An 18,676-nucleotide genomic window follows, 5' to 3' on the forward strand; every position below is an offset into this window, starting at 1 on the left:
TATGTAATTTCCCAAGGTGACCATGCTGCCTCCAAACATAAAAAAATACTTTTTTGTTTCTGCTGTTGAAGATCTTCTTTTATCTTTCTAATCTGTGTAGGTGGGCCAAAATATATGATCTCAACACTGGGTCTATTTCTTTTTTTTTTTTTTTTTTTTTTTTTTTTTTTTTTGCGGTACGCGGGCCTCTCACTGTCGTGGCCTCTCCCGCTGTGGAGCACAGGCTCCGGACGCGCAGGCCCAATGGCCATGGCTCACGGGCCCAGCCGCTCCGCGGCACGCGGGATCCTCCCGGACCAGGGCACGAACCCGTGTCCCCTGCATCGGCAGGCGGACTCTCAACCACTGCGCCACCAGGCTCACGGGCCCAGCCGCTCCGCGGCATGTGGGATCTTCCCGGACCAGGGCACGAACCCGTGTCCCCTGCATCGGCAGGCGGACTCTCAACCACTGCGCCACCAGGGAAGCCCTGGGTCTATTTCTTTAATGTTGATGTGATGGGCGAGGATCAAGTTACTTAAATCGAACCTCACTGCTGCTTGGCAGCCCTCTTCTGTCCCTCTTTGACCTGCTGCCATCATATTTTCCTGTTTCAAACATGTTCCTTGCTTCTCAAGTTGCAATTCCACTTTCGTCTCAATGATACTTCATTTCCAACTTTAGAAAGAAGACAGTGAAGGAGTTCAGGACATGCAACTGCAAAATGTGCCACTTGGGTATATCAATTATTTTGAGCTGTAGGCACTTAAAAACAGCACTGCAGGGAGAGGCTTTCTCTGAACTTCCCTTATCTGCCCAAGACAGATCCTCCAAAAAGAACTCAATTGTCCTAAATGTGTTCCTGGGGAATTTCATCAAACAGGGAAGACTGACTCTCATCAGAGGGGAGGAGACTAGAAGTCAACATCACACCCAGACAAACTATCACACACCATCATGTCTCCCATCTGTTCTAAGGGCCCACTGGTCTTTCTTAAAAATCATTTACTCTCCCCTAAGTGGCCTAGGCCCTCCCTCCCCTGCTTCTTTTTTTTTTAATTTGAAACTTTTATTTCTGCTATAAACTATGTAGAAGCTCTAATTCATCTTGTTTTTAAATTGCAGTAAAATTGCTTTACAATGTGCTGGTTTCTGCTGTACAATGAAGTGAATCAGCCATATGTATACCTATATCCCCTCTCTCCTGGACCTCCCTCCCTCCCCATCCCACCCATCTGGATCGTCACAGAGCACCAAGCTGAGCTCTCTGTGCTATACAGCAGGTTCCCACGTATTTACATCAAAACTAATCTCCCAATTCGTCCCACCCTCTTCTTCCCCGTGTCCGCATGTCCGTTCTCTACGTCTACGTCTCTATTCCTGCCCTACAAATAGGTTCATATGTACCATTTTTCTAGATTCCACATATATGCATTAATATATGATAATTTTCTCTTTCTGGCTTACTTCACTCTGTATGACAGACTCTAGGTCCATCCACAACTCTACAAATGACCCAATTTCATTCCTTTTTATGGCTGAGTAATATTCCATTGTATATATGTACCACATCTTCTTTATCCATTCATCTATCATTGGACATTTAGGTTGTTTCCACGTCCTGGCTATTGTAAATAGTGCTGCAATCAACATTGGAGTACATGTGTCCTTTTGAATTATGGTTTTCTCAGGGTATATGCCCAGTAGTGGGATTGCTGGGTCATATGGTAGTTCTATTTTTAGTTTTTTAAGGAACCTCCATACTGTTCTCCATAGTGGCTGTATCCCCTGCTTCTTTTAATATGGTATATAAGCTCTCAAATCTCACTGTTTTGGGTATTCACTTTTTATTCCCTGTGATGCCCTTGTGCATATCATATTAAAACTTAATAAATTTGTATATCTTTTCTGCTGTTAATCTGCCTATTATCAGTTTATTTCACAGACCCAGGAATCAGACCCGGGTGGGTAGAGGGAAGTCTTTCCTCCCTGACAGCATCCTGTGTAAACTTTGTCAATTCCCTTTCCCGTTGCACCTGAGACGGGCTCCACAGCTCCAGCCCCCTCCTCACTGCAGTATCACCTCTTCCCTCACCCTGCTTACTCTGTACCATCCTGACCCAGATGAGGAGGAGACTAACTGGCCTGTCTCCCACACCAGCACCTCTAGTTTGCACTTTTGGTCCCAGAGCCTCCTACCTCTTCTTGGGCCTTAGACTGCACACAAGATAAAGCCCAAATTCCCCTGCCTATTGTTTAAGGCTTTCCATTACCCAGAACCAGTCCTTTACATGAATACTCACTACCAGTGAGACTGGTGTATTCATTTTTTACTAACCACGTCAAGCACATTCCTTTCTATTAAATAAATGATGATGAGAGGGAAAAAGATTGACAAGTGATGATGCTACAGTCAACTTTTTCTTCTTCTAAGGAACAGAAAAGGATTTTAACAGGTGAATCTTAAGAAATGTGCAGTTTTGGGAATTCCTTGGCGGTCCAGTGGTTAGGACTTGGTGCTGTCACTGCTGGGCCTGGGGTTCAATCCCTGGTCATGGAACTAAGATCCCACAAGCCGCGCAGTTCAGCCAAAAAAAAAAAAAAAGAAAGAAAGAAAGAAAAAGAAGAAGAAAAGTGCAGTTCTAGTTCTGCTCGTGATTCTCCTTTACAGTCTTCAAAAGGAGAAATGCAGGGCCTCCCTGGTGGCGCAGTGGTTGAGAGTCCGCCTGCCGATGCAGGGGATACGGGTTCGTGCCCCGGTCTGGGAGGATCCCATATGCCGCGGAGCGGCTGGGCCCCTGAGCCATGGCCGCTGGGCCTGCGCGTCCGGAGCCTGTGCTCCGCAACGGGAGAGGCCACAACAGTGAGAGGCCCGCATACCGCAAAAAGAAAAAAAAAAAAAAAAAAAAAGGAGAAATGCAAAAGAAGAAAGGTTTTATGGACAATGTTTTATGAACATTAGCTCCTTCCTTTTTAAAAGAACAGGAAAATCTAGTTGATAAGGTGAATAAAGGTTAATGCCTAACTCACCACATACTAGCACACAAGCAACCTGATTAAATCCTCACAACCCTATAAAATAGGTATTATTATCCCCCTTTGACCAGTGAGAACACAGGCTTAGAGCGGTTTAAGTAATTTGCTCAAGCAAATACAGGTAAGTACTAGCAGAACTGGAACAAAAACCCCAGCTAACGTTCTTCTTGTAGCACTCTATTTCTCCACTTACAAATTCCAGAATTCTACCAAGTTCCAGAAGAAATTACCTCTGTTAGAACAAGTACATATGGGGTGTGTTGTGTGTGTATGTATGTATGTATTTGTGTGATGGTTTTCTAAAAGGCCCGTTTTAGATTAAAAACTACACATCATTTTAGTGCATTTGTATATTTAAATAAACTATATAAATGTATTTGAAACTTCTCTAAGTAATTAGCTTTAAGAGATTTAAAAAGTGATATATTTCTATAGGTGTTGAAAATAACACTCATTATTATAATCCTTTCCTACATCAGAAATTTTTTAATGAAAAAAAACACCTCTATCACAAGGCAATGAATTACCTACCATTAAGTAATGCCAGCAGCCACTAGAAGCTCACTATAAGCTTTGCCAAGGAATTTTTCCTAAAGCAATATATGTATGTCTACAGACAAATCATTTTTATGTATCTCTAATATAATGGATGGCTTTAAAGTCAACATATTTTGAATGCAAACTAAGATATAGCCCATGAAAAAGGAAACTGATTGTAGAGTCAATGTGAATGTCATGTTTCCATTCAGAAACTAGCTGTTATCCACAGAGTGCTATATAGTCTGACTTTGCTTATATTCTCTCTCATGAGATAAACTAGAAGGCTCTTAATTTATGTCATATTTTGGAATGTTCCCTACTAGCTAGCTTATTCCCTATGCCCCTAAGCCATATGCTTATTAAGGAATACTTGTGGAGTAGCTGGCTGATAAAAGTGATCACTAAAAGATGCTTTAAGTACACCCACTATGCCACATTATGATTCAAAGAATAACTTTCAATAGAACCATTCTGTAGACACACATGGCGTCATTGTTCAAAGATGCCACAAGACCAATTCCATAGGGCATGAGGTTTGGAACTTGTATTTTTAAGATCCAAGAGTCAAGAAAATAATAACCTTTTCAAAAATAAGTCTTCGTGTTGGGGAAGCAGAGAAGGAGTGGGTAAGGAAATAGTCCTAAATATTATATTCCCTAGATTTTTAGATATCTGATCATTTTGGTAATTAAAGAGATTGATAATCATCATTAATGAGGGGAGACTTGTGAAACTAAAGGATACAGCCTTCAACATACTGAGAAGTCCTTGACTCACAAGAACAAGTGTGTCTAAATGGACATTTTCATAATAATCCACTCATAGCTCATTTTAAAAACCATAAAGTTAAGGCTATATTCTTGAATAATACATCTTGAATTAGGTTTACCTAATTAATATTCAAGAAGGTCTAAAAACACATGTTAAAAATAATACCTAGGATTTCCATCCATTTTAAGAAAAAGGAAAGCAGAAGAGGTGCTTTTTAACAACCAAGACAACTGAAATTGTAGCAACTAAATGTACTGAGACTTCTGACTGAGCTGCATTGGGGCAGCTCAAGCTGGGCCTCCTCTGACGTGGTGGAAAAGCTGGAGCCTCAGAGCTAGTGCCCAGCCCCTGAGAGTCTTGAGCCAAGGTGTGGGTATACTTAGTGCCTGGCAGGCTGCTGGGATACATTTTCCAGTTACATCCCAACAGTGGGGAATTTAAAATATTCAAAAATCATAAAGTAGTTAGGAATCCCCTGGGTGAAAGGTAGACTCATAAATCTCAAATTAAATTACAGTTAAAATAAGAATACCCAGTTTGAAGCCTATAAGTTTCCATCTTCTTACCCTGTACCACAATTCTTATACATCAAATCCCTACCTATTCAGCTTTTTTCAACTGGTTGAAAGCCATTTTGTGTGTGAAGTTATCAAGCAAAGGATATATTCTTTTATTTGCAGAAAATATTATCCAAACAGGTCTGAGAACAGGTTGGAGAATGCAAATATTGTAATTGAAAAGAAAGAAGGACAGCCATGACATGGAAAGGAAATGTGGTAATAGTGGTCAGGGCAAAAGCATGAAATTTGCATACCTCTGTTGTAACACAATTTGACCACTGAGACGTGTGCTAGACAAAAAAAATGTACAGTTCTATGTGCATTTCCACATCTATTGCTAGATTTCATCTTAGCTAAAGAGGGGTAAATTTAGAGGAAGGAACAGCATATATATATATAAACAGTATCTTCCAAATTTGCAGAGAAGATAGTATGGCTGTTTTAAGTATGGGTTTTCTTATTTATTTATTTTTTTTTAGAGAAAGAAAACGGGGCTTCCCTGGTGGCGCAGTGGTTGAGAGTCCGCCTGCCGATGCAGGGAACGCAGGTTTGTGCCCCAGTCTGGGAAGATCCCATGTGCCGCGGAGCGGCTGGGCCCGTGAGCCATGGCTGCTGAGCCTGCGCGTCCGGAGCCTGTGCTCCGCGATGGGAGAGTCCACAACAGTGAGAGGCCCGCGTATCGCAAAAAAAAAAAAAAAGAAAGAAAACAGGGCTAGCTATCTGAGCAGCTTTTCAAGAAGGAAGAGCAGTGCTCAGTCGAAGTACTTAGAAATAATAAGATATTTCTTTCTACCAGGGTTTCCCAAAATGTATTCTATGGAAACTGGCTCTAGGAGGTATCCAGAGAAAAAAGGGGTTCAGTGGTCAAACATTTCAAAGGCACTGAGAAGTCTTGAGAAAAGAAATCTGATTCATTTTATTTACTCTGGTACTTCCTAAACTTATTAGGATACAGATTAGTTTTTTTCTCTAGAAACATCTAAGTATATTCCAAGATCTAGTGTTTTCTGGGCACACTGAGAGATACTGAGCTGGTTTTAAAAGTGGGGAGGTGTGGCATATAATTAGTAAACAGGTATTTTCAAGGCAGGCAGGCAGACAACCTGCAAGTCTCAAGAAAAATTTCACTGAAGTTAAATTCACTTTGACATAATCTGCCCTCCTACATCATTTGGTATTGCTGACAACACCTAAATGGCTGAACAACCAAGCTATCCAACAAAATAAAATAGGATTCTTGTGACTTCCATTCCACAGTCCTGTCACCTGGAGCACTGGCCCCCCCCCCGCTCAGAACTCTGAATTACATATGCAAACTTAAGGTTTTCATTACAAAAGCCATGGATGCAATTGGAAAATCCAGGCAAGAGTCTGGAGAACCACTATTCTGACCCTCTCTCTTCAGAGGCTACCTGAGGGTATCAGTAAAGCCAACGAGATTCTGAATTCAGGGGTTCATTATTCCATGTCATTCCTGGAAACTAAGCATAGTTCTTGGAATCAACCTTCAGAGTCTTAAAAATCTGGTCAGAATTTTCAGAACATTCTAATCACTCCTCCAGTGTTACAGCCTGCTACTGTGACTTAAACTGAAAAACTGTCCTGTGAAAGATGATATGAGCTGCCTTCACGGCTCATACAACATCATTTCCTCAGGCTTTCCATGTGCAGATTGATTCCAAAAGTGAGGGTTTCTCACTCTGTACCTCTCCCACAATCTCTCAGCTTTCAGAGAACATACTTCTTCAAGAAGTTGTGGGGTTCTACCAGCTACTGTAGTTCCTTTGGTCAGGATGTGAAGGTATATCATACAACTTGGCAGAGGTCAGCACTAAAAGGATTAAAAGATAGGAACGGGTGATGCAAATCTGGCCAGCCAGGGTGGTGACATGCTGGAAGTTCCCAGAAGTTAGGAAACACAGTTTCCTAACACAGTTCTAAGGGCTAGGGTTGACAGACTGGGTTTAGGCACACAATTTGCAAAAGACCAGGGTTTATTTTCAAGGTGGCGGATTTAACTTCCAATCTTTCTACATCTGGTCTCTCTAGACTAAAAATTCACAATGAAAGGTAAGGCCAAATCTTAGGCTCCAAGGCTACATTTTGAACCACTTACCTCAACTTCCACCTTTGTGAAGGGCTGGCACCAAGTGAGCACACAAAGTTGAATGCTGAAGAGAAAAAAAGAGAAGGCCATCTTTATGTGGTAATACAAGTACCATCTAATATTACTGAACAATCTTTTCTTTACATACAAGCAACCCTATGTCACTCTTTGTATGTATTCTGCATTTATAAATGCCACACTGTAGCTATAACACTTCTTGGGTTTAGAGAACTATTGTTGACATTCAAAAGTTAAATTGCCGAATGCAATACCAAATATGTATTTGTGGGTCAGAGCCGCAGCTCAGCAGACTAAACCCCAAATTTGAAGTCTTCTTGACAGCTAAGACTCATAGGCCTAGAGAAACTAACCATGGTCACATTTTAAGGTACATTAATGTGTTTATAGAAAAACTGCTGAGTAGAACATTACATTACTAAATTCTTTTCTAATATTAAAAACAACAACCAGTGGGCCTTTCCTTAAAAGCTGAAACTTTATCATCATTGTCCCAGTTATTAATAAATGTTTTAGCTATGGGGAAATTTTCTGAAAAGTTTCAGATTTCATTGTAAAGCTAGACAAAGGCTTTCTTTAAAGTGGTTATAATCAATCCTCTCAAAGATAATTTTTGAAATGGTTCCTACTTGCAGCTTTCCAGTGTATATTTAGACTCTCTGGATAAGATTTCTACGGGACTTTTATTTCGCCTCATGTAGACGGATGACCCAGAAGTCAGGCAGGGTAAATTAGACTACATGTTTAAGAAAACAACCAACCAAGCTTTTTTTGCTATTAAGAAATTAAAATATGATTTACCTGTAAAAATTGCTTGAAGGGACTTACTTAAGACAAGGAATTTAGGAATCTAAACAAGGAATTTACTTAAAAGAAGGAATTTAGGAAACAGGTTTATTAATTCCATAATTAATTATAAATTGTTAATGTGTCAGTTCTCATATCTTCTGTTTGAAAGGGAACGAATCTTTTACTATCAACTCCAAGCCACAAAGCCAATCCATATTATCTATCATTAAGTAAATTGTTCTTTAATGATTTAAATTGAGCTTTGGAATTCAATGACTTGAATACATATTTTGTTCTGAAAATTCTGAATGCTGTTAAAGAAAAAAAAAACACACAAATGAAACCACACACAAGCTCTCTTTAAACTTGACTTGTCCACACTACAGACAAACCAAACAACACTTCTTAGACTGACATAAAACAGCTTTTCCAAGGCTTTCCCTTCTTGATGGTTAGTCCCTGAGCCTCCTCTTCCCTAGGACATCTGCTTTGGTGTAAAATCCCTTCCCTAGATCCTGAGTCAGAGTAGTACTTGGAGCCAGGGCAACTGAGAGAACTGATTTAGAAGTAAGAGACATAGTGCTAAATATAACATGAAGATCAGAAGATAAAAGTGTAAATGAGAGGTTACCACACATAAGTGTGATGTGGCACTTGGATAAAACAACGTTGTATCTTTAGAAGATTTTGTGTTTGTTTATAAATCCTAAGAAATCTTTAACTCTGAAAATACTTTTTTTCCTCTTTCTTTGCTGAATCCTATTTTTCCCCCTCTGTCACACATTTCTCAGGTTAGAGCTTAGATTAACTCAACCACTCTATTTATCCCTGATCTCCCTTCCAGAAAAGCTTCCAATTTGACCTTCATATCCACCAGCCCAGCTGCAAAACCAAAAAAAGTCACAATGAACCCAAAGTCACTATCTCTATGAGGACTTAACTTGTAAAGGCCCCAAGGATGACACACCTCTGGAAATATAAATATGTTATCTCCTCAATTTTCAGGCACTTCTTTTTCTAAAATGCTCTCATACTACTTGTTTCTCCTACTTTTCCCTTGTATAGAAGCTGAAAACGAGGAATTCGTAATTAGTAATGACAGGAAATATGTATTCTAGCCAAGGGAATAGACTGATTTCCTGTAGGGTTAAAGATAGCATAATGTCTAGATACCTTTTACAATTTATGTTCCTTATTTTTGGTGTTGTTTACTTAACTTCAACTACCAGGGACTGAAGTATAACAGGAACATAAATGTCTCAGGCGTATCGATATTTATTAACACATGTAATTGGCCCATCTATTCTGATTTAAATGTATCATTTCAAAGCAACTTACATACACAAAAAAATGGAGAAAATAAGTATATTGTAGTTAAAAAAATCTAATTTTCAGAAGTTGTTTGGATTGTCTACAATGTACTTGAAGGCAAACGGTGATTTCTTTTAAATACTTCCAAGTGATCGTCACCTATCCATCAATAATTTGAGCTCTGTGTATAACAGTATCAAAAGGCATTACTTCATAAGTCCTGGGAAAGTCCTCAAATCCAAAATATAAGCAGGCTGTCTTTTTAAAATTTTTTTAAGTTTGGGGAAGGTTTATTTATTTTTTTTCTCTTCTGCCACCCAAAACCAGCCAGGTTCCTTGAGGTGAACATAGAGGGATGTCGACACTCTCCATGCAGGTAAAGGACCAAAGGAGGCACGTAAACAGGCAGGGGAGCTAAACAAAAGAACTTCTTGAGAGAAAGTAAGATTCTACATGTTCTGCTCTTTTTAAAAGGTCTATTTCACTTCAGCTAGCTTAACAGTGAAGCTGTATTCTTCTCTTCAACATTTATAGAAACTGCTGATCCCTAGGCTCTTAAAATCCAAGAGTGGAAGTGAAAGCTTGGTTAGCTATTTCCTCAACTCAAATCAGACACATCACAACTATTTCAGACCATATGACTAAACTGCTCTGGACTGTTTAAGTGAATACAGTAAAATAAAGATGGAGACACCAGATAATGCTAAATTTGCAATGGGAATGAAACTACAAAACTTAAGCTAAGTAGGATGCAAATGAGATCACTGGAATGTTTCTTAAGAATTGGTAGATAAACACTTGAGACCCATTAGAACATGACAAACAACTAGAATTCTGCATACGGCAGACACTGGGGTTTAATGGGCAAGATAGTTATGCTCTCTACAGAAACTTCTCAGTTACAAGATTTAAGGATCTGATTAGAAATCTTTACTTCTACAAAAACAAGGCTTTTTTTAAAAAAAACAGAAGAACAAATTCTTTTTCTTCACTCGAATAAAATTTATATAAACTAATAATAATATAAGTGACTTACAATGTATATCCTTGCCATGTCCATGTCACAGTATCCTAGAATAACAATAGTATTTAAACTGTTAGTTCAGAGAAAAAATACCAAATAAAACAAAAATTTCATTTTGATACTGAATATACTTTCTTTCTGAATTAAAAGCAATATGCTGAAAAGTAAGACAAGCATAATATTATTGTTAAACAAGAGTCAACTGATCTATAAATTCTTGGATCACATACCTACATGGCAAAGATCTGTCTTCCATATGTAACCACCTATCTTTTTATGGAATTAAGTTGCTTTGAATTTTTAACAAAACTTGTGCATGCTTAACTATTTTTCTCCTAATATGAACATATCTGGATAATTAATTGGCTTACAAAAACCAGAATACATCAGTTCTCAAAAAAAAAATTTATTTGGGAAAATAAACTACAGTAGTGAGGTAGTGCACAGTGAAAGAATTTGAGTAAATGACAAATGCAAACCCACAGGTAGAAGTACACTGAGTAGAAATTTGATGAATTTTAATTTTTTAACTACAAGTGTCCAAGGTTGAGAAATAAGACGCTGATAGAAAGTTGAATTAAGAGCTCAATCTTAAATGACATAGATCATTAATAATTACATCCTGCCTTTTAATGTAAATTCTCTAGTAAAGAAAGCTCCTCTCCGAAACAGAACATCCCTCCCCCTGCCAAAAAACCACTTTCTTTAGGAAAATGGTGATGCAGTCAATACCCAGAGAATGACAATGCTCCTCGCTGGGGCAGAAGAGTATTTCCTGATCCCACATGGACTTTCTATAGGATGTTAGGTTCTTTTCAGATATTTTCTTATTTAAGCTACTTGCCAAGTGTCACACAGCTACTAAGTACTGAGCCCGAAATTAAACACCAAGCCTTTTCCAAATTTATCCTACTACTTCAATCCTTCTCCACCAGTAATGACCATTAAATCAGGAGAAGTTTCTCCTTCTAGGCTTAATGAAAACTACAAATTTATGAGAGTTTTCTGAAGTCCAGTCTAAGAGACCCTGAATCTGAGACTTAACCATACCATCACAGTGACTACAGGGTAGAAGCTAAGGAAATATCTTCCTATAGCTTAGTAATAGCAAAAGCAATATGTCAAATTGGTATCAACCAATATGTGCCTATCTTGCAAATTTTTAAAAACTAAATTGTAGCAAGGAGAATGAGTCTACCCATCTGCGCCCACCATTTATCTATTCATCTATTTTATTTATTCAAACAAAAGGGGTCCTAGAGAATTTGTGCTGTTTGGAATGTTGAGATTCTTCCCATAGTAAACTACGATGCTTACCAGCTTGTTTGGGTATCTGAGGAGAACTGGCTGCACTGGAACTCCTGGAATGAAGGCCCCTATAACCACATAGTGAAATTTTATAACATGCTCTTTATATGAACACAAACTTTACAGTGAATTAAAAAATTAATAATAAATGATGTAAATATGTTAAATGTTTTAAGAGCACATATAAACTATTGGTTAAATGTTGGTAAATCCCTAGTGTTAGCCAAAATGACAGATTTTTGAATTCAGAATTATGTAAGCAAAATACTAAATGTTATGCCCAAGTCACCTAAAATATTGCTTATATCTCCATTTGTTTTCATTTGCCAAATACCTATTATTCAACAGGATTAAAAAAACAGTAATGATGAAACCAAGACAAAGAGAAAATAAAGAGAAGAAAATCTAGTTGAAACCAAATGCTTGAACCCTAAACTACCACACTTGCTAGAATTGAGTTCTAACTTTGGCTCTGAGCATTCTAGTAGCCAATACAAAAACATTTTAAAGTATTAATAATTACTATGAAATGACATATGAAATTGCAAATTACTATAAAATTCAAAACTTCATAATATTTTTAAAAGGAGTGAACCTTAGAAGGAACTGAAGGTATTTTAATGATAATTGAAGTAGGTTTTCTAACTTGATGACACAGGACCCCAAGTGTCTGTGAGGGTTATCTTTGGAGGAAAAGAAAAATCTGCTAGTGGTTTCTGCTCAAACGCACGCGCGCGCGCGCGCACACACACACACACACACACACACACACACACACGACATTCCAAGGAAGAAGGGGTTATGATACCAAAAGAGAAAGCAAAGGAGTGAGTTCTGTGGATCCACATCATTCAAAACATTTTATCAGAAAATAAAAAATGCTCCAAGCAAACTGACAAGTTATTTTGTATATTTATTAACAGATCATTGAGAAATCTTCCATACTACTTTGTCACAATACATAATTTAATTGATCTCACCTGGTTTAAAAGTAATCAAACAGGAACGATTAGTACAAGTACCTTCTGGGAAAACTAGTATCTTGGGAGAAAAGGAATAGATTTAATATTTCAGTCTAATTAATAGATTAGCTTTTTACTTGCTTTCTTAAGACTTTGCAAATAGTTGCCAATTTTTATAAAGCAAAAATAAAATAAAAGGCTAACACCTGATTCTAGTGAAAGCTAGAATCTGATTATTCGGTTTTGCTCTAGAAGAAGTGTAGTCTGACCATTAAGATAACTAGAAAATGAATTAAAGCTTTGAAGAGAGAATTCACATAGTAAATGTGAGATTTCTTAATGATGATGCTAATGATCTGAATAGGCTTCGAAGATGTAGACCCTGAATCATGGTCAAAGTGTGCATGTTAGGCAATATTAAATGCTTTCTTCTACTGCTGTACATCCTTAACCAAATCATTTCCTACTTCTTTGTTTCAGTTTTCCCATTAAATGATATTCCCTCTTACAACATATAGCTTTGGTAAGTACTGAGAAAAAAGGAGGAAATGCCTACAATATGCTTTATGCTTACTTCAATTCATTGACATATGGAATACAATTTAATGTCCTTTTTTGAGGAGGTGTTTTTAGCTTTTAATATACTTCTTTATGTTTTCCACACAAAAGATATGCAGTACAGTTCCTCATTAACTGAACAGCATAGCAGCTTCATTTTTCTGAAGCATTTAGAATTTAGCAATGAGTAAATTGCTAGGCACATAAAACAAAAAAGAAAATCCCTGCACTAACAGCAGTTAGTAATGGGTATTTTATAATAATTAGAGAAGGAAAACATTATTAAGCTAAATTGTCACAATAACAAGTTATTTGTAAAATAAAAATTGTGAATAGGCGCAGTTCCATCCTCCAATTAAAAAAAAAACAGGTTTCCTACCCCAAACGGATACAATATCAAATATGATTCATGGGGCTTCCCTGGTGGCGCAGTGGTTGAGAGTCCGCCTGCCGATGCAGGGGACACGGGTTCGTGCCCCGGTCTGGGAAGATCCCACATGCCGCGGAGCGGCTAGGCCCGTGAGCCATGGCCGCTGAGCCTGCGCGTCCGGAGCCTGTGCTCCGCAGCGGGAGAGGCCACAACAGTGAGAGGCCCGCGTACCGCAAAAAAAAAAAAAAAAAAAAAAAAATATGATTCATGGAGTGGATATTCTATGAACAATAAATTAATATAAACAATAAATTAATATAGAGTAAATCATAAAATCTCAAGAACTGGATAGGGCATTAAAAGTCATATAGCATCTCTAATGCTTGAATTCTTTTTGCAATATCCCACCCAAGTTGTTGCTTAGCCAATGCCTGAACATTCCAGAAAGAGATTCCAAATCAGACCATCCTAATTCTGGACAGAAAACTTGAGATGAGCAAAATGAACTGAAATCTACCTACTTGTTAACTTTCACCCACAAGTCCTAGATACATTCCTTGGAGCCAAGAGCAAAATCACACCCTTATTCCAAATGTCATTTCTTCCCAGTGACTTTTTAAATCATTCCTTACATGCCTTGGTTTCTAAAACCTCCCGGTTGGTCATATGCCTCTTAGTACTTTAACAACTACAAATCACCATGAGTGGCCAGATCACCTCAGGACCATGAGTTCTGCTAGAGATCACTTGTTTTCACCTGGGCAAAGATAGAGGGGTACTTATCAGAATCACCCATGAGGCTCCATTTATGCAATAAATGTTGCCTCTTCCACACCTTCAAAAAGCATTCCAGGGGAAGGAGGTGGTGGAATGGTAAAATGTGAAAAAGTTCTACAGGTGATTCTGATATGCCCCTGAACTAAAAAGACTATCTAAATACACTTCAGATAAACTTAAGATTTTAATCATTCTCAAAATAAACCCACCATATTGTTGAGTATAACTGAGCTTCAGTATCTCATCTTTAAAAGGGTAAATAAATTCAGAGGTAGAGAATTAACATTTTATGACACAAAGTAAAAACCAGTTCAAAGAGTTTGGAGAATAAAAAAGAATGATACATTTAATTCCACAGAGTATCTCATGGGGAAGAGGACTTTTTAATCCTCACTCATTTATTCTGCTTCTAGACATCTAGCAGAAGGTGTCCCTCAGTATTGGATCTGTGGATTCAAATGAGTATGTATACAAGTGTACAATAAATAAACTTTCAATATATTTAAATAAACATCTACTATGTTTTACCTGGGGCCATTCCCCTCCTGATGTGGCCCGCCTTATTATTTCATTTATTGTGTTTCTTCGAGAATCCGGATCTACACGGGACACCAACACTGGTTGCAGAGCCCGCAATATTCCTTTAAAACAAATGAAAAGTCACAACTAAGTCATTTTGGGGGCTAAAGCTACTACAGCAATGATACCAGATAAATCATAAAACAAATTGTATGGAAAATTAAAATGATAGCAAATCAAAGAGAACAACTGTAAAAAGCCCTCTAATTCAAAGTTTATTAGAACTTAGCTTCCAGTTTCAAAAGGATAGGTGGATATTTAGACCTAAAAATATTTCACTGATTTAACAGAAGTTAGCAGCAGGAATATGAAAAGAAGCCAATGCGGTTTTCTCCCTAAAAGACTTCTTCCTCAATTGACATTAAACATTTGGAATATACTATAAGATTACCTTGTTTTATTTCAGGAATATCCTGCAAACCGATTATGTGAAGTGAGTACACGTGGGTAGGAGGCAATTATTACTCATCTTACTAAAATTTTCAGCACAATATAGTCTTTTAAGTAGGTAGCTTCCTAGCACCTGCAAAATAAACCTCAATTTACCAAAAGACTATTGCTAAACAACTTTTGGGGAAAATGTCATATTACACAAAGCAAGGTGGTTACCTTAAAAGAGAGAGAGAGAGAGAGAGAGAGAGAGAGAGAGAGAGAGAGAGTCTGTCTTTCTTAGATGAATGACAAAGCTGTAAGAACTACTATTATTTCTCCAGAGTACCAAGGCAACATCAGGCAGTTTTCACACGCACTTTCTCACCACTTGATGCTTGGCAATAACCTTGGGACAACTGGTAGCAGTTACTTGGAGACTAATCCCCTGGGGAGAGAGCAAAGCATCTGGTGGGAAAAACATTTCACTTGCTTCATTATTTTTTATGGCAGGAAGCATTAATTGTTCCACATCATAATTTTCAAAGAGTTACACATTTGTCCCTCATGGAGATCTGGGCAATAATGAAGAAAACAGAGAGGAGAAAAGACTTAGTGCATTTATTTATCAGTCTAATACCCTGAAGAGAAATTCACTGAAATAGCATGTAACCAGTGCTTTCACAGACTCTTAGATTTAATTCTCTCTCCAAAAAATCTACCATGTTTGGTATTTAAAAACTTCTTTTTGGCTATATTTAGGAGCAGAAAGAGGTGATGGTGCAGTGACAGAGTTTAGACTTAAAAAGAATGATAAGGGTACAGATAGGGAAGCCTTTAATCTTTTTTCATAAATTCATTCTTGTGATATAGTACCTCATTAAAAGCAAGGAAATATGTTTGAAGTGTTTTATTATTTTAAAGTTTTTAAAAAGCCTACCAATGAACTATACATGATTTTCTAAATTGAAAGCATGAGCATGAAAATATTTTATCTCTGTTATCTTATAAAGTACTTACTGCCAATCAGAGGCACCTGCACATTCTCATATCGAGATACTATAGAAGGTAACCCAGCCACAACACAGGCAATTCCATCAAAGAATGTTGAATGAGGGGCAACAACAAAAATTGGTGCTTCCACAGGACTTGCGATCTTTCCTTTCACGGTAACTATAAATCCCATTGAAAAGAACATGGCACGGCCTAGAAACTTCAAGACTGGCTGAGTAATTTTCCTTTGGAAATAAATACAAAAAAGGACATAATTAGCTTTGCCAACTGCAGCTAACAGCAGGGTTTTACTCTAAAGCACAACGCAAAAACCAAGACAAGCTGGAGCACTTCATTTTAAAACGTGAACTAAGAAGAATAGCTGACACTTCGGTGGAGCTCTTTCTGCGAGGCACTGTTCTAAGTAATTTATGCATATTAATTTCTTTAATCCTTAGCCCAATTTTATGAAATAGGTAGCATTTATTATTATCCCCATTTTACAGACATGAAAACTGAGTCCCAGAGAAGTAATTTTCCCAAGGCCATGTGGCTAATAAGTGGCTCCTTTATTCTGTGACTATAAAGTAATAAGAATGAATCTTCAACATGCATCCACCACTGAGAAATCCAAATCAGTACTGTCCTTCAAAGGAGTCACCTTGGAAATCTATATTTGTGTAACAAGGATGCCGCTACCTCCCAAAACACTTTTAGAACCGGCATGCGGAAATTGTCCTCAGAATTATTTTAGGAGTAAAATTTTAAAAGTAAGCCTTATTACCTATATCATTATAGCCCTTAGACATCATCAAGAATCTTAAGAAGTAAATTTACCATCTCACTTCTCTGGAACAGAGAAATTTCAATTCCAGAAATTGAATTGTTTACTCTTTAAAAAGAATCTGTTATTAAAGATTAGTTAATTCATCAAATTGTGCCAGGAATTGTGGTGGACACACAAGACAAGTAAGATCCAGTCTCTGTCCTTGATAAACTCAGTTGAGTAGAGAAACAAAAAAATAGCCCTCGAAGTGCAAACACATGACAGACATCTCAGTACGTGAATAAGCATTATAGCTTTGCATGAAAAATGTCTCCCATAAGACATCCAGTGGGAGCTTTAAAAAATGGGCTTCCTATAGAATTCTCTCAAAATTCACATAATAATATAGTGAGGCGGTATTAAGCAACTAACTCCTGAGGAAGTTTCTCTAACTTTAACTTCATGGTAAGGAGAAGTGAGACACAGAAAACCAAAGAACTTTTCCAGAGGGTACAGGGAAATGACCGATCTCTCCTTGCCCTGTAGTTTAGAGTTGAAATCTCTATTTATTTAAAGATAAAGAGCTCATCCCTTCACAGAATCTCCATACCTCCTATTTTTTATTTTTAGTGACATAGCCTGTAAAAACTATATTCCAAAATATCTTATATTCAGAGTCATAATTGTTGATCACTGACTAAACTTTGACAAACTCTTCTTTATCTTGATTTTCCTAATATTTAGACATAGTTATTTCTTACCTCTTCCAACCAGTTATTGGGTGGGTCAGCTTTTCAGGACAGCATGCTGTTGAAATTGCAGTAAATGGCCACGCCAGTAATAAAATTAATGCAAGCAACAGAGCACGAATTGGAAGCAGGATAATTCCAAGAAAGAAAATCTGAAATCAAAGTTCATTAAAAAAACAGATGACATTATTTTAATGCTGTAGTTATCAAACAGAAATACATAAGAGGAAAATCTTATCCTATTCATGCATTCACTCAAAGATGAATTGGGCATTACCCTATACCAGACAAGGATCTAAGCACAAAGAAAATAAGACATTGTACCTGACCTCACAAAGCCTACAAAGCAGCAAAAGAAACAGGGAAGAAAACCAAGTACTACCTGATCTGTATATCAGTGAATGTGAATAGGGGCTGCTGGGGGAACTAAGAAAAGGTTTGTTGGACTTAGTAGTCAGGGAAAGCTTCCTGGAGGAGTTGAAGCTGAAACATCTTGCTTTAAGAAGCAAGCAGAAGCTGGCAAGGTAAGAGGGGGAAATAGCTCTTTGAGAGCTATAAGCAGGATGAATATTAGTAAAGGCATTAGAGTGTGAAGAAGTAAATGTATTATTTTATATACCTGCCAGTCCTTTATAACTAACAATAAGGAGATGGGGGAGGAAATACAAAAAATAATAAAAACTAAATAAGAATAAGAATAAAAACTAAATAAATAAGAACTGCAAATAATACTGAGTGCTTACTAAGTACCAGGCACTCTAAGTACTTGGCATGTAGTAACTTATCTGAGTCTTACAACCTTAAGCTGTTTTACATACAAGAAAGGAGTGGCACAGAGGGAATTAAGTTAAACTGCTTAAGATCACACAGTTAAGTGGCAGAACCAGGATTTGAAACCAATGTGGTTATAAAGGTCTTGCTCTTAATCCTATCCTATAATGCCTTTCAAGTGAAATAAACTATCCTTATATATCACAAATTGTCTTCTTTTTTTTTTAGCCAATTACACTACTCAAACAGTGCTGCCCTTCTTGGCTCTATTGGCCCGTAATGTGAATCTGAGCATCATCAAATAATTTACGAGAAATGCCAAAAATATTGTAGTTATCA

At 37.5% G+C, this 18,676-nt stretch overlaps 1 protein-coding gene across 1 annotated transcript in view; it reads right to left on the reverse strand.

Annotated features, from left to right (window-relative positions):
* Positions 1–18,676, reverse strand: part of LPCAT2 (lysophosphatidylcholine acyltransferase 2) — a 67,607-nt gene that overhangs the window by 40,749 nt on the left and 8,182 nt on the right. The window contains exons 2-8 of the mRNA XM_081217815.1: positions 17,579–17,718; positions 16,079–16,296; positions 14,639–14,751; positions 12,424–12,484; positions 11,453–11,511; positions 10,148–10,182; positions 7,003–7,057 (exon numbers count right to left, since the gene is read on the reverse strand). Of these exons, the coding sequence (XP_081073941.1) occupies positions 7,003–7,057; positions 10,148–10,182; positions 11,453–11,511; positions 12,424–12,484; positions 14,639–14,751; positions 16,079–16,296; positions 17,579–17,718 (681 nt within the window). The remainder of the gene's footprint in view (positions 1–7,002; positions 7,058–10,147; positions 10,183–11,452; positions 11,512–12,423; positions 12,485–14,638; positions 14,752–16,078; positions 16,297–17,578; positions 17,719–18,676) is intronic.

The sequence above is a fragment of the Mesoplodon bidens genome (genome assembly GCF_964165515.1).
Source record: "Mesoplodon bidens genome assembly, chromosome: 18".
Taxonomy (NCBI): Eukaryota; Metazoa; Chordata; class Mammalia; order Artiodactyla; family Ziphiidae; genus Mesoplodon; species Mesoplodon bidens.